Source organism: Conger conger, chromosome 11, assembly GCF_963514075.1.
Source record: "Conger conger chromosome 11, fConCon1.1, whole genome shotgun sequence".
Classification (NCBI taxonomy): Eukaryota; Metazoa; Chordata; class Actinopteri; order Anguilliformes; family Congridae; genus Conger; species Conger conger.
This window is the reverse complement of record NC_083770.1, coordinates 7698032-7724389: the sequence shown is the minus strand read 5'-3', so window position 1 is coordinate 7724389 and position 26358 is coordinate 7698032. Positions and strand designations below refer to the sequence as shown.

General features: G+C 48.2%; 1 protein-coding gene across 1 annotated transcript in view; it reads left to right on the top strand.

Annotated features, from left to right (window-relative positions):
- Positions 1-26358, top strand: part of ccser1 (coiled-coil serine-rich protein 1) — a 138669-nt gene that overhangs the window by 86884 nt on the left and 25427 nt on the right. The window contains exon 13 of the mRNA XM_061260523.1: positions 4743-4820. Coding sequence (XP_061116507.1) covers positions 4743-4820 — 78 coding nt within the window. The remainder of the gene's footprint in view (positions 1-4742; positions 4821-26358) is intronic.

Below are 26358 nucleotides of genomic sequence, written 5' to 3'. Positions count from 1 at the left end.
GGGGCTTATTTACATGGCTTTAGGTTCCGTTTGAAATGTCAACGGAGTAAACAACAATATTTAAATCACATGGTCGGAAAGCAGAAGAAATATCATATTTCGAATTTATTTGAAATTCAGAACGAAGGTATTAAATATATCGTTTGGTTTCGACGACCGATAGAGCTCCTTGCACTATTAGAGTATGTGCATTCTTGTTCTGGAAGGTTCTAGACAGGTGGAACTATGTGTGTGGGCTCTGTAGTCACAGGTCTGTGTTTATACACTGGTGGATGAGCTCTGTCTCGGTAATACAGGTACATAGATCTGTGTGTGTGTGTGTGTTGAGAACAGCGATTGAAATACCATTTTTGATTTGCTTGGCATATTTGGGACACGCTTAGTCAGTTGAATAGCGATTGTGGAGAAATGTGTAGCAATATTATGAATACATTCGTGTCAGATTGAATTTCACCTAACATCATACATAGAGTGCACTTTCCTCTGCAGTCAATCACACGCCTCCTCTGCCACTTTAATGGCAAATGCAATTCATTCCAACAAGGCTCACGGTATTTCACATCCAGTCAAACCAATATCCCGCAAGGGGTTGCACCTCAAAAGAATTTAAACCATGTCTTTTTTGTCGAATATTAGAATGTATGGAATGTAAGAGCATGCACTGTGACTTACAGTACACTGGTTAAAATGATTAGCTCTGCAGCAATTCTACTGCATGGAAAGACACATAACATAGTGCGGAGAACAGGCCACTCAGCCCAGCAATGCTCGCCTTTTCTGATCCCAGTTTTCCATACAAGCTAGACAGTAACTAGCACCGTATCAAGCCTGGTCTTGAAAACCCCCTGTGTTTCTGCCCCCACTACATGTCCTGGCAAGCTATTCCATACAGTGACCACTCTCTGTGTGAAAACTTATCTTTCAATTGTTCCCTTAGCTGCATGCTATATTGTAGCATCCTTGAGTAGTCTCTCTATCCAATCTTTTTTGGTTTTTTTTTTTTGGTGCGCCGTCTGTTTGCAGCGCAACGTGTGCATTTTTTGTCATGCCTAGCGCAGCACAACAAACAGATGGCGTCTTTGTCTCACTTCAGTTACTACAATCACTGGAATGCTGATATATCATTTAGGCCGAACACAATATTCATGATAACGCTCCGACAGGAGAGGTTCATTTGAACTCGAGCTGCAACATCTGCGTGTTCATCAATTTGCATGAAGATTCGCGATACAAAGGTAACACAATTACGTTAGGAAATACGCTTGTAAATAAGTGTTTTGGTGTGTTTTCCATACCTATTCATGTCTCAAATCTCCTAATCAGAGACTCAGTCATAGTTCTGTAAGTCAATTATCTTGCTGGCAAGTGAAACTGAAAACTGCACGAGTTGAAGGAATGCAGCAGATGTAGGTATAGGGGCTACAATTTGAACAAGCAAGTGACAGTTTGGTTAACCTTGGTCACGTCAGCGTCATCAAATGATTTATGTCAAGTGAACAAATGGTACGACTTACATGAAGTGACAGTTATGCTTATTTTAGTTTTTTAAATCATCTGTGCATTGGACTGTGGTAACGTTGCAGCCCATTATGAACAGTGTTCTATTATTAAAAAATATTATGAATTTAAATCACAAACAAAATCTGACATATAATGTAATATAAAATCTGACGTATGATGTTAGCCGAATGGGATCCTTTGAACATCAATCTATGATACTTTATTTTTGAATTTTGAAAATAATGTTTATTTAGTTATTCGTGTCTACATTCTTTTCTGATTGTTACATAACCAGACTGTAATTTTAAAGTTGAGACAGTGTATCTTTTTTTTTTTGTTTGTTTGTGCATAAAACAATGTTGACACTTCGCCCCGGAATACTGGTGTGCTTTGATTGAGACTGCGCAGATATACACAGCTGGTATACTTTGGTAGAAAGTAGTTTTTTGATGAGTTCTAGGTGTTCGTGAGTACCCATGTCATTATATTTCGGAAGAGGCACGGCCGTTGAGTTTTTCCAATGTAAATTTTTGGCACATCGAGAGTGACAAACATTGGGGTGAGCCGTTGCGGATAGCTAGAGAACTCACAAAATGGCGGCGAAACTGTCTGGATGGATAGACAGCACTCAGAGTAAGTGGAAAGTTGGCTTTTTTTCTTTTTTTTTAAGGTGAACTTCCCCTTTAACCTGCTGTAAATGTGCAACTCAATGTGAAGTTTTATTGGTGAGAATCTCCGACTGGAAAGGTTTGTTTCAGTGTGATTGAATTGCTTATGCCCTTAAAATGACTGAGTGCATTTTACTGAACCTCAGCCATTATTACATAATGCCCCAAAGCATTTTTATTTACCTTCAACAACCTACATAATTCTATACAGTTATAAATGACTATGTGTACAAGGGTACTGCAAAATCCAATTTGTTTTGAACAGAAAATCCCCCCCATTATTTTAACTGAATGTGGGAGAACTCATTTTCCAATTCAGCAGTGCATCTTACCATTAATGGATAGTGCACTTCATTTGATCTCTTTCTTATCTTTCAGGAAATCTGAAATTAAATCTTATTTTCAACTATACATATATTTTTTAGCAATACAATATTCATCCGTTTTTTTCTATTTGGGTATTTGTTGGTTCAGTTAATGGCACAGATTAGATCTGCGAGATTTCATTAGTTGAATTTGGATAGCAGTGCATCATTTTCTCCCGCTGCACCTCAGTTTTACTGGTGTTCAGCAATCATTTGATTTCCAACCTAAATCTTTTTTTCTGGATTTGCTATTGCTTTAACATCGTTTAGGCAGGACATTGTAGGTCTGCTATAAATTCACCATTTAAAGTCCTCAGGCTATTACCACTATATTTATATCACAGTTTATATTACAGTGTCAACATATTCCCCATCCGAACTGAGCCATTTACCAGTACTGTTTGTTTTTTAATGCAACATTACATCATACAAAACATAGGGGAGTACCCACCTGCAAATATAATTTATTTTTACATATACTGTAGCAGTAATTGGATTTTGGGTTTGCTTATAGCTAGCTAGCTAGATAATAGACTGCTTTCAGTGCGTTTCACTGCAGAGTGAGTTATTGCCTCTGCTCCGGAGTCGACGAATTCGCCTTACTCAATCCCCCGTAGTCGCTCGAATTTACTGCCGCGCTTTCCCGCTCTTCAAAGAGGACCGCACATCGCCCGTCCGCGACGCGGAGCAGAACTGACGCTCCGGGGCGGGCGGAACGAGGAGCGCGCCTCCTGCCTGGGCGCCAGAGTTCTGGGAGCCCAGATACCGACCCCGCGCTGATAGCAGGAGATCTTTGGGCCTCGCGAGCCGGTGGGGGAGAGATACCCAGCTCTACGCGCCCGGCAGAGATACGAAACCGCGCGGGCGGGCGGGAGAGATACGGCCGCGTGTGGCCTGTGTACAGGTAGCGGAGCCACGCACAGTGACTCCTTCAGCTGCTCGGGGCTCGGGAGCTGTGTAGAGCGGGCTGTGTGGGGGTGGTGGGGCTCGGGAGCTGTGTAGAGCGGGCTGTGTGGGGGTGGTGGGGCTCGGGAGCTGTGTGGGGGTGGTGGGGCTCGGGAGCTGTGTAGATCGGGCTGTGTGGGGGTGGTGGGGCTCAGGAGCTGTGTAGAGCGGGCTGTGTGGGGGTGGTGGGGCTCAGGAGCTGTGTAGACCGGGCTGGGTAGGGGTGGTGGGAGTGTGCAGCTGGTAGCAGAGACATGGATTGTTTACTTGTAGTCAGGCTATTCGCTCCGTCTCAGTGCTGCCACTGGAGCCACTGGGCTTATGTGTGCTGCGAGGAGAGATATGGGATTGCGTGTGCGTTTGTAGTGGTGGTACACTCTGCAGCACAGCTTACCGGTAGCTGGTAAAGGTGCCCTTCCCCGCAGCAGGGCTCTGGAGGTGTGGTAGCAGCTGTAAACACACACACACACACACACACAAAAAACTATTCAATTTGTCACCCATGTATTTGGAATACTGTTCAGAGGGAAAGGTAGACATCGGCACTTTTATTTATTTATTTATTTATTTTTGCTGAGGGTGAAATGCGGCAGTTTTTTAGTTTTTTTTCGAGGCGCACACCTTTACAGCGCAACGTTTTGGGAGGTCCCGGCCCAAAGCCACAGATGCTGGGACGCTCTTTAGGTTTTTGAAATCTGGCCCCAGCGATTAAATTTACCAGGAGAAATTACAGGGACCCACTCTGCTGGGCCTATTCCTTCTGTAGTGTAACAGGCCTAATGCTTGACATATGCCTTTGATTGGGGGAGAATTGAAATCTTAATTGACGGGATTAAAATTAAGAGAACCTATGGAAACAAAAGCCCACTCTGGGGACCAATCTCCTGCCAAGATATATCGAAGCGCTTTCAAAGCGAGGCTATCTTCGCTGTCTAAGTCTCGTTCCAGATTGATAATAAATCGACCTTTTTTTCCCCCAAAAATAATCAAATCTGTCAACATTAGTTGGCTGACAGACTGGCCTGTTTGTAGGTTTATTGCCGTAAACATGCTTCGGTAAGACAGAAAGGAGAGGGGAAGGAGTAGGTGCCGCTGCCAGCATTGTTTAACATTGTTACAAAATGGAGGCCGTTGGATCCTTTCGACGCTACCTGGCTGTGCTGGGAAGGGCCTGTGTTTGTTTCGTTGTTTTGTCTGGTGGGCTGTGGTGGTTTGGGTTTTAGGAGGATGGTCACCTGACTGATTCAGTGTTTTCTGTGTGCAGGACAAAGCCAATTCAGCTCAGAGTCCCTCTGGTCAGAAAGTTGACAAGTCCACGCAGACGGAACTTGGAGCCCCAGAGGTAAGTCCGTGGCTGCTTCCCGGCAACCAAAGAATACAAAGTTATTCAATTAAATCTTTTATTACATTATGAATTATTGCTCTGCGTTTGGTATTTCCTCAAGCCAAGCATTATGTATGCGTATCATTATAACTATCTTATATTTGCCTAATGTACAGTTAGGAAAATCATAATTTTAGAATTTGAATTCCATCAAGTGCTGGATTTTATTGACTTGAAACCAAAATTAATTGAGGTATTGATTCAGATGTGTTTTCTCCTTCACATAAATAACCGTAGTGGATGTAGAGTACATTTGCTCTGAACACACATACTATACACATATGCATAGTGCACATAGCCTGTATGTCCACACAAACAATACAGACACACAGATATTCCAATACTAGAGATGCCACAATGTTTCGGCATGTCAGTAATTAATTATCTTCTGAAACGTAGAGTAATCTTCTTTTTTTTTTTCCTGGAGGAGGTATTTTGGTACAACGAGAACATGAGTAATTTTGTACTTTATACTGATGTTTCTCTCAACTCAACCAATCATGCGGGGGCTCTCGAAATCAAAATTGCACTTAAGTATTTTCCTACTGTGAGAGCATTCTGTACTGAGGGCTCATCCTGATGTTGGTACGAATCATGCAGGATCGTTCTTCGTCATAATCGCATCTGTACTTTGTTTTATTTTGATATTTTCGTCTCAGCTTTCATAATAACAGCTTTGTCATATTTCATTTGACTCCCAGAAATGTCAATAAAACTTTAAATATAACAATTTACCTATTCACATACTGTATGAAAATTCTTATCCTAACATTTTCTGAATAACATGACACATTACAAAAGCAAAAAAGTCACTTCATGTCAAAGATTTGATTAAAAGCTTAAAGCAAATCAAGCTGAAAGCAGCTGTAACAGGGACATTAGGTGTAATGGTGCTGCAATTTTAAGTTGTGATGTGATCCATTTCAGGAGAAAGGCAGCCATTTTATTCTCAGGCGTCCTATTTGTTAACATGAAAAGAGAAAATTGCTTGCAATCAATAATTATAATACACTGTGGAATGGCAGTTGGATTAGACTGTGGACAAGCCTTAAATAAAAATATAGAATAACTTATTGAGGAAATTGCACCGCTTTTCTTGCCGGCGATGAAAAGGACGTTTGCGAAATGGCACAATGCCACTTGAAACACATTAACTGCAAAGAACTTTTTTGGTCTCATGTCAAGCTTTCTAAAAAAAGGAGTCTGGAAAAGTAACAGTTGTATGAATCACATATAGACATGACAGCTGATGTTCTGTATTATAAATACTTTGCTTCACTGGGTAGCCGGCTTATTGTTCCCTAAGCTATGCAGTAAACACATGCAATTGTGAGTGATTGCCCCACCTTTTGCACAAATAAATAAAAGCAAGCTGTTGTACCTCAGGTTTTCAGCAAAGGAAATAAGTTATGTATCAACAAACAGATATATTATATTGAAGTTATAATGATGAATGTGTCAATATCATAACTGGGAATTGTCTCAGATAGTATGTGTTATTCTTTCCATAGTTGGCTAGTATATATTGCAACTCATTAAAAGTTTTTAGTTACTAAGTAGTAATGTATATGGCAAGGGACTTATTGAACCGAACATTATTTCCACATGCTTTCCCTTTCAATTCAAAGTAGGTATGTAGTTTAGACAAATACACATACACACGTCCACCCTTTTCCCCCCTATTTTCACCGATACAGGAAATGCCTCTATGCAGGTAACAATGCTCTCTCTGCTCTAACTAGCAGAATAATGGTGAGGATTAAAATGCAGATTTGAATCATAATTGTGACTCGAAAATAGATAATGCGCTTGTGCTTGTGAGGCGATATGGATGGCTCTCTTTGTGCATGTGTGAGAGAGTGAGAGAGGGAGAGCTTGTGTGTGTGTGTGTGTGTGTGTGTGTCTGTGTGTGCTTGTATGTGTGTCCGCCCGTGTGGAGAGAAATATAAAAAAGATAGAATAAGATACGGCAGATTCAACGGAGGGACTGATGAACTGATGAAGTGTTGCTCTTGTTGGTTTGGAGAAATTACATCCAGGAGTGGTTCCCATTTATATTTCTGACACGGTTTGCCTACAGCTAAGTCAAGGAAAATGCTTTGAGGACTGTGTTCATCATCATCACTCATGTGGTCTTGTACGGGAATGGCTTTTATTAGGCATTCCTATAACGACGCAAAGAATATGCTCCCTTTTTTTCCTCCATTTAATGTCTTTCAAGACTGCATGCACAGTTATAACTAATGGGCTGCTGTAATGTAAATTCAAATGGCTTCCTCTTAATTGCTTCTCTATCCATCCTGCAGCTAATGCAACACAAATGTGTCTGCTCTCCGTCAGACGCGCCGTCGAATGTCATCGCCGGCAGGGGTGCCGCGGACTCGGGGAAAGGTGCTATCGAAAGGGCCTCGTCTTTTGAGAGTTTATTTTAATACACCGCGTGACCTTTTGCTTCTTGTCACTTTTCTAGACTAGTGAGGACACAATAACTTGTGAGGACTCAGGATGTTCTGTCCCAGCGTGTGTAGCCTTGGCTCTGCTCCGTGGCAGGCCCCCCGGTCCGTCGCCTAGGACGTACTAGGGCACGCGGTTTTAGACGCATTGCGCTCTTTTGCCAGGTACCGCGTGTGACCGTGGCCCCCGCTGCGTCGTTTCTTTTTTTTCTTTTTTTTAGGTTAGCGTGCGCGGGCTGGCTTATATAGGTTACTGCATTGAGGACACGCCGATCCCGAAAGTGTGTCTACAAGTGGGTCAGCTATTTCCAAGGCGTCATGCGACTCTGAGGTTCGGCCATGTTTTCTGGAGCGCCCTGCCTCCTTTCCAGCTGAGCTAATTAGCTGCAGGGGGAGAGACAGCCTGAGCCCTGAGCCCCCCCCACCCCACCCCGCTCGACCCGCAGCCGGGACGGGCCCCGACCCGCCCGCGAGGGCCCCTCTCGCTCGGCGGGGGCCTCCCGTCCGCGCACTTCCGGCCCCCGGAGCTCGCGTTTCGGATGAAAGACTTCTGAAGGTCTCGGGGAGAAGTTCCGAGCCCCCTTCGCGTTGGGATAAGGGGAAAGCTTCGACCTCCGAGGAGGAGGAGGAGGAGGAAGAGCGGAGAGGAGAAACGGCCTGGAAAACGGCACAGTTTTGAGCGGCGGAAGGTCGAGGAGGCGGAGCGGCAAGGCGAGGACGGAACCCGTGCCTTTCGGTGCCCGTCACAGACCGAGGTCCCCGGGAGGTCTGCGGGCCAGATTTCCTTAGACCTTTAGCTCATGCAAAACCCGTTTCAGCACGTTCAAAACTAATCGCACAAAACAAGGATCGGCGCAAAGCAAATACCATGACCAATCGCGGCTGCTAAATGGCTTTGTACATGCGATAGGTCTTAGAAAGCCAGGCCCTGTGGAGCGCTCTCTCTTCCATGCCTGATTCTTCTCAGAAGCCAAACAGAATGAGTCTGGAGGCCTGTCAAAGGAAGGAGATCACAGCCGCAAGGCGCTCGCCACTGATTTGTTGGCGCCCCAAATAAAAATTTCTGTTGCTTGTCACAGAATTAATAGACTTAATAAAACGTGAAGTATGACTTGGATGCCGCTCTTCAGCCAACATGCAGCATCGTTACCAATAAATTAACTTTTATCGGACCTACTTTTGGGATCAAGGACAGGAACGCAAGAACACGCTCATAATGTTGCGCTCTCGCATGCATGGAGAGACAAGGCCGTCACGACTGCTTCCGTGTTGTTTTTCCTAAGTGAAGATGACAGGCCTTTTAAAAATATCAGTGTTCAGAGATTTTATAAAGATACAACGCATTTATCATTTATCAGAGGCAGAGTTGCACTGACAATCACAGGCATCGGGGATGTCGTTTAGTCTCTCCAATCTGCTGCTGGTCACTTTGGTGTTTGCTTAAGGACATTATGAGAACCGGTAAAAGCCTTCAGACTTCATATTTCTAGACTGCCAGCAAGCAGGAGAAAGAAAACAGCCATTTAAATCGCTAAACACTTAGTAGATCATTTACTCTGCACTCTTCCTCTCTCTGGCTACGATATGAAGTCGTGCGGTTTGCTCATTTTCTCTTCACATTTCCTCTCAGACATAAATCACTGTTAGCGAAATGACAGCAGTTCTTAAGGGGGCTCTGTGAATATTTACCTGGAAAAAAAAGTCCTTAGCAACACATTTATTTGGGGAACCACAGCCCGGTGGGACACCAGCTCTGATACCAGCTCTGATGGCACGGACGGAACCGCTCTGACACGAGACCCGACGGGCAGACTCCCGCCGGTCGGTAGCGTCTCCGCGGCGCCTCTAGCTTCCCGCCGGGCGCGCCTCTCCGAACGCATCGCATCACCGGCCGCCATCGAGTCGTCCTTTCCTGGCGGTCACACGCTGGGAGCGTGCGGAAGCCGGCCGACCTCGTGTTCCGGGCGAACGGGTCAAACCGACGCCAGGGCACCGGCTGTCCAGGGAACTGACGAAAGGTCATTCGAATTCAGACCGGAGTCTGAGACGTGCTCTGGTCTTTGGCACTTTGGCTTCTTGGCGTGCTTCTCGGAAACTTTCGAGCAGGTGCTTTTGACTGTATGGGGTCAAAGAGGATTTATTCTCTTACGGGGGGGGGGGAAGCCCCCCCGCCAACTTTTCTCGATATCCGTAGTATCCTGAGAACATAACCCACAGTCTCGCCAAAATGAATTTATTTCGCGCAAGCCTTTTTTTTATGGAACCTCATCTGACATTGAGAAGCGGAGAGTACAGAAATAAGCACTAAAAGCAAGCCACGGCACAAAGTGTGAGGACAAAATTCCTGAAATTGCAGTTATGTTTCACGACCCATGCCCATATTTAATGAATAGTGCTGTGCGGATAATACAGTGTAATCTGGATCTGCACGCTGGGACTGGACCCAGGCCACATTATAAGTTAAATGTTTTTGTTTATGTGCCAGTAATTAGGCTCCTGTGAAATGTGTTTCTTGCTCACGTCTGTTTATTGGAAGCCGTGCTTCTTGGTGAGGCGCTGTTTTTACATCGACGCGCCGGAGGGAGCGGGAGTAGGTGGGAGTCCCGGTCTGCGTTATGCGCTGGAGCACCGTTCCGCCGGAAGGTAATGAAATCCAACTTTGGAGTGGAGTCTGCCTGCATTTATATAACCCAAGCCTCAGATAAAACACTAGACGGACCCTCTTTCAATATCGGTAACACAATTTTAACCATATACGATATACTTGTAATGGGGTTGACTGGTTCATCCATTACACCACCGGCTGCCTTTTTAAAAAGCTCGATAAACTCAACTTTTTGAGTTCGGATGAGCGTTCCGTTTCATTACCGCATCCGACATTGCAAATGAGAAATGTAATAACATTACAGTACAGTTACGGGCTGCTTCTAGAACAGGGGGTATCAAACTCCAGTCCTGGGGGGCCGCAGTGTTTGCAGGTAATTGCGGTTTCCTTTCGATCAGCAGCCAAATAAGGCCTTCAGAACAAGGTGTGTGGACTCTTCAGCCAATGCCGAGCATAAGGTTCATCAATTGTGCTGAAATACACCAAAGACCAGCAAGAAGGTGCTGTTCTGCTGTCCATACAGGGTGTTGATTGGACAGCGCCCAATTGAGAGGATTCAGGCCGAATGAACCCAATAATAACTCTTGCTGCCAGCTTCTGACTTGTGAACAAATCAGAAGGCTGTCTACAATGTCTAGAAAATTAGTCAGGCAGCAGAGTTGTGAATGATCTGGACAGATCCTTAACAACAGAAATGACTCATTGTGCAGGTGCAGACTACCTTACCATACTATTGATGCCCCAACCAGTAGCAGTCACAGACAGTGTGAACTTCAGCGCCGTTAATGATTATTAATAGAAATTATTTGTGCAGGGAAAACTTATGAGAAAGGTCAACCTCCCACTAGTGCCCAGGAAAGTTTTCCCTGTTATAATACCCTCTTATCTCCACCCTTGGTTGCTAGCCCTGATCCCTGGAGAGCCAAATAGTCTGGTGTGTGATTTTTGAGTAAGTGGTGGTTTCAGTGAAGACCTGTGCACCATGCAGCTCTCCAGGACCAGGGTTGCAGGGTTGCTCCACCATGCTCTCGTGTCTCTCCTTGGGTCTCGAGAGTTCGGGGTAATAACCTCGGCCCCCCTTTAGTCGCCTCGCCTCTCCACTTAAGAATCTTCTTCCCTCCCAGCGCGCCCCACTGGCGTGCGTCAGCCGGGGTGACTCACAGCGCACCGATCGGTCGACCGGGTGACCTCAGCGGGTCCCGGCAGGTGGTGTTCCGGCTGGTCCGCGGCCCGACCCCCATCAGCATGAGCAAATGAGCCGGCGTGTCCACCGCAGCCCCGCGCGTGGGCGTGAGCGAACGGCTCGCAGCGAAACCCCCGCGCCTTCGCCAGACCGCCGCGGAGACAAGGCTAACCGCTAGCAGCGTTGACGACGGAGCCGCGGTCGGCCGAGCTCCCCGGAGCGTCTCGGCCCCCGTATCACAGCGCCGCCCCGGTATTGTACGAGCCCGTCCCTCTAGGACGTGCGATTTATAGCCCCCCGAATTCGCTACAACCTTTGAGTCAAGGTGAGATATTTCAGGGACCGCTCCGTTTCACGTATCAACTTCAGCCAGTACCCCCCCCCCCCCTCCCCTTCCGGTGCCTGCACTGCCGTGGCTGTTTAAACACTCCAAGGCTGTGCTGGATGTTTATTGTGTTATTCCATATATCTTTTATGTTAAGCTGTTTTGACATGGAGGGTGTTTACGAGGATTACAGGGCGTGCGCTTAAGACCGTTTGGCGTCTAGCCGCCTAAATTATAATTTGCCGTCGCTGATATTGGAGAGGGTTGTCATTATGAGGCCAGCAGCGACCTTATTCACCCAATAATACCGAGTATGTTAATGGAACGGTTGACAATAAATTATCTAACAGGGGTAACACTGTGAAATTAAACAGCGGGCAGGAGTGGAGATAAGTCTCGCCCCTCCGATACGATAGAGCCACAGGTGCCCTGAGTAAGTGGTGCGGTGGAGATGCCAGCCGGCGCGTCTGTAAAGTCCTGCAGCGCTGTCGTTCGCTCACCGTGTTCGCAAATGCTCACATTTTCACCGCTGTAATTTTAAAGTGCAGATCTTTTCCAAGGCTGCAATCAGTAGCGTAGTAGCTGTCACCTGTAATGAAACGTTGTGCCGTGCCAAAGTGCTTTCCGTGCGTTTTACAAATGAAAAGTGTGTTTGATTACAAGCGCAATACAATGGTAAGTGCCACCACCCTTTTTATGCGGTGCCTTATGGCACACAAGAATCTGGAATCTTAATGCTGTGGTTGTTGTCGTCCTTTCTACATTTTAGATGATTACCCAATTCTTTGTGTCGCTAAATTACTGTAATCCTAAATAACATCACAGTAAACTCGAAAAAACGTTCACTCGAAATACAGTATTTCTGAGGACACTGCCTTCTGTGTCCATTCATGTTTTCCGTCACAACTCTCCCCGTTCTCGACTGTCTTCACTCATCCCGTTAAAGACACTTCAGCCACTCTGTCAGTAGTTCCACCTCCGTTCTCTACGGACAGTCTGCCCGAAGCGCTCCCGGAGGAGGTGCAGTCTGGCCACGGGGATTCCGTTACCCCCCCGCAATCTCATTCCCGTTCATCCCTGCCGGATCCGCACTGATCCTGCCGGGAACGTCCTGACTGACACGCACGACCACGGCAGCGCTCCCTTTCGGCCTCCCGAGAATCACCTGCTTCCATTATTACATTACACTACTGGCATTTGGCAGACCCTCTTATCCAGAGGGACGTACAGTTGATTAGACTAAGCAGGAGACAATCCTCCCCTGGAGCAATGCAGGGTTAAGGGCCTTGCTCAAGGGCCCGACGGCTGTGCGGATCTTATTGTGGCTACACTGGGATTAGAACCACCAAACGTGTCCGTCCCAGCCATTTACCTGAACCAGTACGCTTCCCAGTCCTTCCCGTTTACTCGCTTGCTTCATTTGGCTGGGACAGTGCACAGTTAAATCTATGAAAACGTGATGCATTGCACCCGATTAACGTTTTGTGTCAGTGGTCCCAAAGTAGACGTTATTGCATAGAACAGCGCTACTCAACTCCACGTCTTGCAGTGTCGCAGTGTCGGCAGGTATTTGCTCCGACCACGCGCTACGCCACCCGATTTCACTAATTAGCTTATTATCTGAACCAAGCAGGTAAAACAATTAGTGGAATCAGGTGGTGTAGCGCACAGCAGGAGCGAATACCTGCAGACACCGCGGCCCGCAGGACCAGGAGCTGAGTAGCGCTGGCATAGAACGTAGGACACGGAAAAACAAGACATTACATAACGATAGCGCCGCATTGCAGAGCATGGCGCCAGATCCTTTTTAATGACCGTCCAGGTCGGGCCATCGCCCGGTGGCGTCCGGAACTCTTTACACGGTGTTGTCATGACGACGCCCGACGCGACAGGTAGCATCGCGCGGCGTAGCGCCAGCTGTCTGGGACGCCGGCCTCGACCCGGGCGGGGGGCGCGGGTAGAAGGCCGTTATCGCGCCAAACAGGGCGGAGTGCTCTCCTTACGGCTTCTCCAGGACCGTCAAGTTTTACAGGCCGAGCCGGTCCGCCATCTGCCTCCCTCAAACACCGGAGGAGGCGTGTTTTCGGGTTTTTGGCCGGACTCTCGGTCGCTGGGAAGACAGGCCCAGCGCCGCCCAGCAAGGGCTTCTGCCGACAACAGGACGCGGTCAATGAGCCAGATGGAATTTTTCACGCCGTCAAAGTTAATGGGTCGGAGTGCTACTGCATTTCCGGGCGAGCCGGACTCTTAAAGCATGGTGACAGTTTGACGGACCCAATCCCGCCACGGGGCGTTTGGCTCCCGCTGCTTTTGTGACGGCTCAAGGCTTCCCCTGTTATCCCTCGCTTGGATCATGGAACTTGCCCGCCTCTCCGGACGGGAGTATACTCAGCACAAGGTAGTCTGCTCGAATTCTTATCTCAGCAAGATCTACATTTCTTGCTGGATGCCTTTTAACATTTCTACATCCATTCTGCCTCTACTTTACACCGGACCTGCCAATGGCAGATGGGCTCTATAGCTGGGTTCCTCCCAAGATTTTCTTCCCATCGGGGGGGAGTTTTTTCTCGCCACCATTTTGAGTGTTTTTCTCCCCACTGGGGGAGTATTAACGTGCTTGCTTTTTGGGGAGTTCAGGCCTGGTTTTTCGCCAAATTTTCCTTCTGTTAGTAAAGCGTCTTCAGGACAGTTCTCTGTAGAAAGCGTGATATGATTTGATTTGTGTCTGGTTTTTTGTGGTTTAAGAGACTTCAGACTGGTCCAAATCCCTCTCGGTGCCCAGTATGCTCAGGTTGTCACTACCAGTCCAAGAGGAATGACACAGCATGCAATGTTTTGAGATTTCCTCTATTTATGCAGCATTTTCAGGTAAATCACCTTCCCCAAAGGAACATCAGCAGTGTGTTACTGAGATTTAAAACTTACATTCTGCTGGTTATGAATGTCACTCTCAAACTGGTTCCGTTCGTCCAAACCGTTATTCCATTGTACTGCTCAGCATTTCGAGGGGAGACGCGGTGCCATGCTACCTTTTTTTCAAACCGGCAACTTCAGAAGGGCACGCACAGAAACCGAAGGGATTGTTTATCCTGTCAGCTAGCCAGTGTTGAGAGCCCTCGTCGCATAAATTTACAGTTTGCGCCATTAACCTCCCATTTGACCCCTGCCCTGCCTGTCTGTTGCGTCTGACTGTCGCTAACAATGCTCCAAAGACCTGTTTTTTATTTACAGGGCCCCGCTAAAGGGAGTGCTTCCGTGCCCCCGCCCAGACCTCTATGTGAGTTTCTTCCGGACCGTTCCGTGCTCAGTTCTGTATGGTGCTCCCGTACTGAAGCATGGCATGCCGGCAGGCCCCCCCTCCCCCGGCACCTCTCGCCGAGGTTAGCCTACCGTTCCCGTTCCCTCCCCGTCGTCCCGTGTGTGACCTCTGCCTGCGGATGCCAAACACCCCCCCGCCCCCTTCTGCCCTCAGGCCCAGTATGCCCACCTCCTGCTCCCCTGTTTAATATCATGTCCGTCACCAAAAGCCGCCGCCTCTCGAGGTAACCAGGGTACCCTCGTGACACCCCAGACTCCCTTTTGTCACCTGTTGGCACCTGTTAGCGCACTCATAGGAATCTCCACTGGTCTCTGTCTTTGCTTGCTGCCTTTCCTAGCACCACCCCATGTCTAGTCTGACAGTTTGGTGAGTGTTTGTCTTACATTCATTGGGGTAATAATGCTTTAGTAAACCAGAGTGCTGATAAGAACTATACGTGTGACTCCACAAAGATGGGGAGTGTTTGCTTGTCTATTTTTGCATGGATGGGTGGTACGTATGTGTGTGTGTGTGTGTGTGTGCATGTGTGCCTACATGCATGAATGTATGTGTGCGTGATTGTCTGCATGTATGTGTCTGTGTGTATGTGTTTGTGCATGCATGTGTGTGTGTGTGTGATTGTGTGCATGTGTGTATGATTGTGTGTATGCATGTGCATGTATGTATGTGCGTGCATGTGCATGTGCGTGTGTGTGCGTGCATGTATGTGTGTGTGTGTGTGTGTGCATGCATGCGTGTGTGTGTCTGTGTGTGCGTGTGCATGTATGTGTGCGTGCGTGCGTGCATGCATGTATGTGTGTGCATGCGTGTGTGTGTGTGTCTGTGTGTGCATGTATGTGTGTGTGTGTGTGTGTGTGTGCGTGCGTGTGTGTGTGTGTGTGTGCATGTATGTGTGTGTGTCTGTGTGTGCATGTGTGTGTGCATGTATGTGTGCGTGCATGCATGCGATGCATGTATGTATGTGTGTTTGTGTGTGTGTGTGTGCATGCATATGTGTGTCTGTGTGTGTGTGTGCATGCATATGTGTGTCTGTGTGTGCATGTGTGTGTGCATGTATGTGTGCGTGCATGCATGCGATGCATGTATGTATGTGTGTCTGTGTGTGTGTGTGCATGCATATGTGTGCCTGTGTGTGTGTGCATATTTGTGTGAGCGTAATGGCAGTGAGCAGTAATCTGCATAGACAGTACACAGTGTTCTGCCCCCCTCAGTCCGCCCACAGGGCAGCTGAATGGGAAGATGAAAGCTGCTGTTTACTCAGGTAGAGCAGCGTGCTGCAGGGAGGCAGAGGAGCTATGCAGCTTTGATCCTCTTTGTCTGCCTCAACAGCTGTGTGTGTGTGCTCCCTGCTTCCAACATGCAGCTGAACACAGAACCGATTCGCCACGTCTGGCCCACCATATATGTACGTGTAATCCCAGGACCAATTATTGCCGCCGTGCAAATTACGACAGCAAATGAATATTTTATCAAAGCGTTTTCCATCTGCGGCTGTTTGTCTTACCTCAGAAGACACGCGTGTGCCAGTCGCGCGGACGTTGGTCGCCTGAGGGGCCGTGCGTTCCGATATGACCCCCGCTCGAGATCGCAAACAGCTGCTCTGTATTCTGCAACGACGTGAGGATTGAGATTTATTTGAGGGTTTGCCGTTGCATAACTCTGAGGCAGCGTCAGAACCTGGAAGCATTTCCTTGCTTTGGCCTGCGTGTTCAACCAGGGCGGTCTCTTCAGTATCAGAGGCATCGTACATGTACCACATACAGTGTAGTCTGTAAGTATTTGACTCTGTACTCCAGCACATTAGATTTGAAATGAAACCATAAATATGATCTTAGACCAGATACTGAAAGCTCTTATACCTGCACTAAGGAAGTGATTGAATACGCCTGATTAATCAGAAACAGCTGAGAAGCCAACTGTCCAATTACTTTTGGTCCCCTAAAATGGGGGAGCTGTGTATGTAATTCCTACACAGATAACCCTGTACGGATATGAATACCCTCAAATTAATGGTGACCTCATATTCATTGACATCATTATTCATATTCATTCATATTCAAAATCTAACGTGCTGGAGTGCAGAGCCAAAAGAATAGAAATTGTACAAACAGTCCAAATACTTCACTGTATTGTGCAAACGCAACATTTTGATACACGTACCACGTATAGTGTAGTACAAACATGGCGTCCTGACAGCAGGCGCATACTGTAAGCAATACCTATATTGAGTGCATTTTTAGTGTCTTAAGTGCTGTGCCACAGACGTATACCCTTTTAAGTGCAGCGTGCATAACAGCCGGGTTTGTAATTGGAGTGTAATCATCTCAATGCGATGTGGCGCTTTGGAAAGTCGGTTGATGTGACATTAGGCCAGGGTTTGCATTAGGCATCGGGCCACGGACGCAGTTTGTATTTAAGCGTCCGTCCCCGGGGGGGGGGGAGCGCGAGGGCGCGCGCGGGAAGCCGAGCGGACCCCGCGCTGGTAATGAAGAGCCGCTGCACACCGCAACGTACAGAATTAGATTTGGCTAAGTGAGCTGGACCAACGCCAGGCCGGAGACGGTCAATCTGAAAGGCTCTCGCGGCCCCCATTCAGACTAATGAGATGCGCTCCTGACGGAGGGACGGGGGGGGGGTCACGTGACGCGCGGGAAGCCGCCGGGGGACGAATAACGCTCGACGAGCCAACCAGGAGAGGGTAGCGCGGCCGGGGGAAGAGCGCCTCCGCTCGCAATTTGGCGCAAAGGCGGGTTGCGTCTCGGACCGCTACAGCTGGAAGGGCGCGAGGTCGTCGGCTAAAAGGGAGAGCAACTCTGGCTTGCCGCTGACAGATTAATTTGAGCCTCGTTTTTGTCTTCTCCGAGAATTGATTTTCTCCCGATTGTTTCAGCTTCGGAGGAAAAATGGAGACAGACCTGTCAGTACAGAAAATAGGCAGATTGTCGATAACGCCCATGCCGATACACTTAAATTCGTCTCGGCTCCCCGGTCCGCACGGATAATCAAAGCAAGGGAGTCGGAGGTCCGAAAGAAACGTCTGGACATTTTGCCGTAGTTGTGGAACGGCCGCACGAACGCCCTCGGCCCTTCTGCGCTCAATTCCTGTCACGATGCAGCCGCCGCGACCTCGCTGAACTTTGCTCACGATACGCTTGTCAATGTAAACGGACGACTTGGCGAAAGCGGCCGCAGAAAATAGGCAGATTGTCGATAACGGCCAAACCGATACACTTTAAATTTGTCTCAGCGCCTCGCTCTGTATGGATCCTCAAAAGGAGGTTGTCCGGCTCTTAAAAAATCAACCCTAAAAATGTCGTCTCTTCTGCGAGCTCGCCACCTTTCCGGTCCGCTCCGCGCCAGAGCCCCCGCGACCTTGCTGAACTTCGCTCACGATAAGTTTGTCAAGGTAAACACAGCGAAAGTAGCGACAGACGGTGGCGGTCCCGGGGGGCGTGACCGGGGCGCTACGTGCCCCGCGGGTTGGCGGTCGTTGGCGGGCAGAAGGCGAGCGGCGGTCCCGCAGTCCGCCTCTCCTCCGGGCGGCGGGAACAGAGCGACGGGGCGGACACCTGGCCGCGGACAGATGGCCCAGGAGGCGGGAACGCAGCGGCACAATAATGCGCTTTTATATTTAAATAATCTAAAGGGCTAAACGGCGGCGCGGGGGTGGCCCAGATAACGAACGCTGCGGAGGACGAGCCCTGTGCCCCCCCCCCCCCCCCCCCCCCCCCCCCCCACCCGAAGGTACCGTACGCACTCGAGAACCAGAGTTTGTGTTCGTCCTGATTTTTTATTTTATTTTTCAGCAAGGTGAACAGCTCTGCCGGCAATTCGACAAGATTGGTCTTGATTTCAGCGCCACTCACACGGAATTGCCAAGTACTCCGCCAATCATTACGAGACGTCGCCGCGTTTTTAAAAAGTTGTCTCGGGCGGCGAGACGAAAATCAAGCCCCGAGAGGGCTGGTGCCCGTACTGTAAAAACTGGCCGCCGTTTGCCGCTTAATAAACATTTCCCCGGCACTTCTTTTTCAAGTACTTATTGACTTTTGTCGAGAAAAGGTCAAATGAACCGCAAGCTTTACTTAGATTACCACCTTGAATTCCAATAAGCAAGAGCTGCTTGCGCTTTGTTTTTGTAGAGAGCCACCATTTTGGCTCTGTCTGACGAAGCCCTGTACTCACCTGCTTCACCTGGTGCTTGTGGAGTGCAGCCTGTCGATTAGAGCAGAGCTTAATGGTGGGGACTGGAGACCAGTTAACTTACAGATGCATTAACACGTCCACTGATGTACACGACACCCGTGCCAATATTATAACATTACCAGCACGGCACTAGAGTGCTCCCATTTTAGGATCGTTTGCTCCTGTAATTTGGTGTGTGCCAACTGGAAAAATAATTTAGCAGTACATCTTTTAACTGGGATGCATTATGCATTAGTCCCTACATCTTTCATGTGTTCCTTGGCGTACGTGTTAACGTAGAGGCCTGACTAGGCACGGTGGAGCCCGGACGTCATGCCTTAAGTTTTGGCATGGGAACTGCCCGTTACTCCTTCTCCAAAACCGGCTTGCAGCAATTTGCGATATAAATGCAAATATGACCGACTTTGGGCGGAAGGTTAATGAAATTACCATTGCAGGATTTCCGAAGGAGGGCAGAAATAATTTATCGGTTTCTCTCACCTCCTTCAGCCTTTTTCGTTTGAGGTGAGAGCAGAAACGGTGTTTTACAGGGTCGTCTCTGTTCAGCATCCTGCCTCTGGTCCTCTGACCCTTCCGCCGGCCGCTCTTATTCCCGCACCGGCGCCCAGACATCACAGACCCACCTTTTCCCCTCCTCCTCCTCTCCCCTCCCTCCTGTGACGTGCCAACTGACTCCTTCTGACTCCTTCCTCCGGAGGTCGTGCTTCTTTTTTCTCGTGCCTCTCTGACTCGCCCCCCCGCGCTCTCTGACTCGCCGGCCTCCTTTGGCGAGGGTCCTGCCGGGACTCGCGCCCTCGCCAGCGAGGTCAGACTGAGGGGTTGTGCCCTCCCTCCTCCCTCCTCCTCCGTCTCTGCTTCTGCCTCCCGCTGCTGCTTCCTCCCTCTCTTCTGCCTGTTTTCTGTTTCAGTTCAGCTTTATATTCTCCTCTCCTCTCCTCCGTTCTGTCCCTGCCATCTTTCTTCCGCGGTTTCCTCAGCGATCGTTTCCTCCGTCTCCCGGGGGCCACGCAGGAGCGTTTTACGGCCTCCCTGGCCAAACTTCACACGCAACGGCTACATGTCATTTCTAAAGAAAAAGACTCACGTGCTTGATTTAATGCTCCAGAATCACAAGTCTGACTCCAGCAATATCATTTTTATTTTTTATTTTGTCTATCGCAGTTTCTACTCTTACTGACTTATTGGCGATTGTGTCCGGTGTGCGTGCGTGTCTTCGGGCATTAAAAAGATTTAAATAACCCTTTTTAACGTTGGATGGGGCCTTTGAGCCTGTATGGGGGGCTGAAAGCCCCTGCATCCTGCGAGTCTCCGGTTCCCTCCTGGCCCGGTTTAGCCCCTCCAATCTCGGCCGCTGCCCCACCTCGGCTCACGCTTCATTTCGCGGGACCAGGCCGCGTGCATCGCGCTCCACAGCCGCCGTGTCCGCTGACATAAAACGGGCCAGCGGTGTGCCCTCACGGAGCCGAAACCGGCACAGACTAAACGCGCTGGTCTCCAGCCCAGGGTGTCGCGTGTACCCCTCTTCCCCCGTGCGTCGGCCGTCCGCGTGCAAATCTTTTCATTAAACGATATCGCCAGTCCTTCATTGCACTGTTAGTTTGTAATTCAAATTCAAACGCCCACGATGATGAATCGCATTCCATAGCAGCTAATATATCAGCTTTTTTTCATTACTGCATTTCTGTGTTTATTGGATGGTTTGAGGCCCTATTTATCTTAGGGAATTGAGCCTCAATCCAGCGTAAAAACTCACACACACACACACACACACACACACACACACACACACACACACACACACACTCACTATAACATCGTGCAATATGTTCAGTAAAACAAGATCATTTATTATAACTGAGAAGACAGATAATCGGCGTAAGATCTTTTGATCGCTTGATCAAAACATTTACATGTTCAATCTGTCTTCTTCCTACTCTAACCTAACCTAATTTCCCTACTCCACCATATTCATCTCCATGCTAAATTCACCCCATTTGTTCCCATTTAAAAATGTCTAAAGCCTATATAAAAAAACCCATAACACTGTGCATTGTGCTTGATAATGCGGGACCGTTGCATTCTGCTGTCAGTCATGTGTTTGTCTTCATCATGTTCATCTCGCCTCATTTCACCTCTCCATGTTGTTTTTCTCTGTCTCTCCCGTGGGTGCAGTAACCACCAGCATCATGTGAGCGGGGCGTCATGCAGGTAGGGGTCACTCCCAGCGTACCGTGATGTCACAGCGGTCTCTGTGCCTGAGGGTCGGCGTCCTCAATCTGACCCGGAAAGGGCGGGCGTGGGTGCAGGCTTTTGTTCCACCCAAGCACTGACACGCCTGATTTTACTCTTCCAGGTCCTCAGTGCAGTGCTCCTCACTCCTGGTCCTGGAGAGCCGCAGGGTGGTGCTGTTTTCTGTTGTTACTCAGCGCTTAATCGATCCATTAAAGCAGTTAATCACACAGTTAACTCGCCTCAGCTGGTTTCTCAGGCCCAGCCTGGTGAAAACCAGCACACCCAGCGGCTCCCCAGGGCCAGGAGCGAGGACCACTGTGGTTGAGTAGTAGCATCAGGTGTAACCGCTTGGAACAAAAGCCTGCATCTACACCGGCCCTTTTGTGCTTAAGACTGAGGACTTTCCTCCCCTAGGGCATCTCTTAAGGGCTAATCACAGGGTGAAGGGGCTCTTCCAATCATCTCCAAATCGAATTAACCCCGGCCATTTACACCACAAAATCTTTCAAGCGAAGCTGATTGTCGCTATTAATTTCTGCAGTGCACGTGTATTGCTGTTTTTTTTTTCTTGTTCTGCTCATTGTTGGCCAGACGGAATTGCCTTGAAAGCCCAGAATGTTGTTTACAAACAATCCCAAGTGCGTGTTCCCAAGAGGCACACTGTAATCTGCACTGGTAATGACAGACCTTGCTTGTGATACTCTAAATGTGACGACGCGGTCTCAGCCAATCACTGGCACGCTTACTGAAACGTGCTGATTGGACGAGAGCCCGCTGGGAGGAAGTGGAAATGGGGTCGCAGCAGGGCCAGGAGCAGCGTGTGCATGTGAGGCTTCTGCAGATGTCCGTCAGCGGCTGAATTGTGCTCGGAGATGGCGGGTGAAATTGCAGTTGTTAGGACATACGGTCCAGGCCATGTTCTGAACATACACTCTCAGAAATTAAGTGGAGGAACATTTTGACTCTTTTAAGAACAAATTTGCCAAATGTACCCTGAAAGTACAATAATGTTCCATTTGGTTGCTAATGAGTACCTTTTACAAACAAAAAGAGTCCAAATTGCTGGCCAGGGGTACAGTTTTATGTAACTATATGGTACCAGTGACCATTTTGATGTTTGTATCTTTTTTCTGAGAGTGTATTGTAGCAATGTAGGTGTCTCTGTACATGTCAGTACAGTATGTAAGCAGTGTCCCTGTTGTCCTGAGTGTACTGTATTATAGGTGTGCGGTTGGTAATGTGTCTCTGCTTAGTGTGTTGTATGTACAGAAGGCAGTGTTTCTGTCCTAAGTCTGTTTCTGTATACAGGTGCCTATATACAACTGCCTATGCTTAGTGTGTTGTATTCACTGGATGTAATGTGTTTCTGTGCTCAGTATGTTGTATGTACCGTTGGTAATACATTTTTGCAGTTGCGTTGTTAGTAAAACATACAGGTGGTACACACGTGTGAACTGCCTATGCTGAGTGTGTTGCACGTACAGCATGTAAATTAGCGATATTGACTTGCGCTTTGTTTTGTAGAGAGCCACCATTTTGGCTCTGTTTTATGAAGAGATAAAGAGTGGTTGTCTGGCAGACAGACGGTTGTCGGTTCAGTTCTCCACCCTGGGTGCATCGAAGTGTCCCTGAGCAAGACGCTTAACCCCTATTTGCTCCCGATGAGCGACTTGGTGCCTTGCATGGCAGCCAGTCCCCGTGTATGTGCGTGTCTGTGAATGAATGAATGAATGAGAAGCATCAATTGTAAAGAGCTTTGGATGAAAGCACTATGTAAGTGCAGTCCATTTTCCAGTTACTATGTTGATGCAGTGTGTCTTCGTGCTGCAGGTACGTGGATACTGAGTTTCTCACCTTAAAGGTATATGCAATAGGTAATTATGGACTTCTAACGGTCAAGAGAGGAACTGCAGGAACAAACACCTTCAAACCACAACACTGGGTATCCCTCTCCCTTCCCTGTGAACGTGCTGACGTTGAAACCCCCGCACGCCATTGGCTGTGGCAATTAGAACCAATGCGCTTGAATTACTCTCCTGCTACACAATGTTTCGGTACAGTTTGTTTTGAAACCCGAATTTAGCGAGTGTAAACACAGGCGGAGGGCGAGTCGACATGCCAGTGAGCCTTCTTCAACGACAGGAAGGGATTTACAACAGTGGTCTTGTAACAACAGCCCTTTTAGCACAAACATCTTAACCGGTCGCCTCTGAGACGCTCCCCTTGGTCCGGACGAGCAGGAGGCCGCCCCATCGCTCTTCACTATCGGCGCACGCCGCGGTCGTTAATGAAGTCGCATCTGTTTCATTAATGCAGGAGAAGGGCCGGGGGCCCGACAGGTTGGCGGGGGGATCACCTGGCATTGACCGGCCTGAGGCCCCCCTGAGAGAGCGGGCGGGGGCCGGGGGGGCCCGGGGGGGCCCGGGGGGGGACCGGGGGGGCGTAACGTGTCCCTTATGATCCGCTGCAGCGCGGCACTGCGGGCCCAGACTAATGGAGTTTCATTGATCACAGGGGAGAGAGAGAGAGACGCGTGCTGCGCGTGTGATCTGTGTGTGTGTGTGTGTGTGTGTGTGCGGTGCTCTGTGTGTGTGTGTGTGTGTGTATGTGTGTGTGTGTGTGAGTGTGTGTGTGTGTGTGTGTGTGTGTGTGTGTGTGCGGTGCTCTGTGTGTGTGTGTGTGTGTGTGTGTGTGTGAGTGTGTGTGTGTGTGTGTGTGTGTGTGTGTGTGTGCGGTGCTCTGTGTGTGTGTGTGTGTGTGAGTGTGTGTGTGTGTGAGTGTGTGTGTGTGTGTGTGTGTGTGTGCGGTGCTCTGTGTGTGTGTGTGTGTGTGTGTGTGTGTGTGCGGTGCTCTGTGTGTGTGTGTGTGTGTGTGTGTGTGTGTGTGTGTGTGTGTGTGTGAGTGTGTGTGTGTGTGTGTGTGTGTGTGTGTGTGTGTGCGGTGCTCTGTGTGTGGCCGTGCGTCTGGGTGTGTGTGCACGCGTACATGTGTGTGTATGTGTAGATGCGTGCGTGTGTGTGCTGTGTGTGTGTGTGTGTATGTGTAGATGCGTGCGTGTGTGTGCTGTGTGTGTGTGTGTGTATGTGTAGATGCGTGCGTGTGTGTGCACGCGTACGTGTGTGTGTATGTGTACATGCGTGCGTGTGTGTGCTGTGTGTGTGTGTACGCTTGTATGGGCACACGGGTGCATGCGCGCGTGCGTGTGTGTGAGTGCACACTGTGTGTGTGTATCTGAGCTGTGTTTGTATAATTGTGTGTGTATGTATGTGTCTGTGTATGTATATACGTGCGTGCACATGAGCGTGTGCGTCTGTACGTGTGTGTGTGTGCTGTGTATGTGTGTACATGCGTATCTGTGTCTGCATGTGTGTGTCTGTGCTGTGTATGTGTGTACACGTGTGTGTGTGTGTGTGTATGCATGTATATATATGTGTGTCTGTGTATATGTGTGTGTGTCTGTGTGTGTACATGTATATATATATATATGTGTGTGTGTGTGCATGTGCGTGCGCACATGCAGGTGTGTGTGTCTGAGTGTGTGTACGTGTGTGCGTGCGCACATGCAGGTGTGTGTGTCTGAGTGTGTGTACGTGTGTGCGTGCGCACATGCAGGTGTGTGTCTGAGTGTGTGTACGTGTGTGCGTGCGCACATGCAGGTGTGTGTGTCTGAGTGTGTGTACGTGTGTGTGTGCACTGCGTGCGGGCATGCGAGTATGTGTGTGTGGGCAGACTGACAGAGATTGATCTCCTGCAGCAAGTGGAAAGTTGAGAAGAATATTGCATGTAGATTTCACCCCAGCGAGATCAAAGACTGCATAATGGCCTGCCTTGTGATTCCACTCATTAATAAAGCCATCGGGAATGTGACACGGAGAGGCCTGTCAATGTGTCATGTCAAGATGGAGTGGTGTGCCCATGCGTTGTGTTCAGTAAGGACCCTTTCATGCGCTACGGCCAAGGTCAGAAGATTAGGAACCTACAAGATTGAAGACTGTCCATCATGCAGTTACACAGGGGAAATGTATAATAAGCGAATTTGCGAAGTGTCATTTTCCTCACTGTGAACTAATATTTTCTCTTGTCGCGTTGAGGTCAGATTGAATCAGAGCACGCCGAGGGATGGATTGTTTTTCTAGTCGGAGCTACGGAATTGCAAACAAGAATTCATTTCACGTCAGCTAATTGATTGTTTGTTTTACCTTTTTACTCATGATCAGCACAAGATCTCTCGATCAAAACATTTATGACTTCAAATCTTCAAATCAAGCATTGTCTTTTCCCAAACCTAACCTGCTGTATTTTTACCTACCTCTGTGCATATACAAGAACTGCATATACAGTGGCATCCAGAATTATTGGCATCCTTGATTAATATGCACGAAAAGTGCTGTAAACTAAAAAAATAATAGTTATTGACATAAGCTTTATTTATTTTCTAACATGGGTCCAAAGTCAACATGTATTTCCCCAAAAAACATGTTCCACAATTATTGGCACTACTGGTTTAATACTTTCTGCAAACACCCCTGGCAAAGATGAGAGCCATGAGTATTCGTATAATTTGTGATATGGTTAGAGAACACATTTGGATTGATTTTTGAGCATTCCTCTATGCAGAACATTTCAGAATCATTGATATACATTGTGCATACACTCAGTGAGCACTTTTAGGCATTTATTAGACTTATTGGTTTTCTGTTACTGTAGCCTATCCACCAACAATCATTACATTACATAATGTAACATGACATTACATTATTGGCATTTGGCAGACGCTCTTATCCAGAGCGACGTACAGTTGATTAGACTAAGCAGGAGACAATCCTCCCCTGGAGCATTGCCAGGTTAAGGGCCTTGCTCAAGGGCCCAACAGCTGGATCTTATTGTGGCTACACCGGGATTAGAACCACCGACCTTGGGTGTCCCAGTCACTTACCTTCACCACTACGCTACAGGCCGCCCCATCATGCCATGGTCATAGTCTCAAAGATCACATTTTTTCCCATTCTGACAATTGGTCTGAAAAACAGCTAAACCTCTTGACCATGTCTGCATGCTTTTATGCATTTAGTTGATGGCACATGATTGGCTGATTAAATATTTACATTAACAAGCTGGTGTACAGGTCTACCAAAGCACACTATTTAAAGGATTCTATACCATTTAGAGAAGG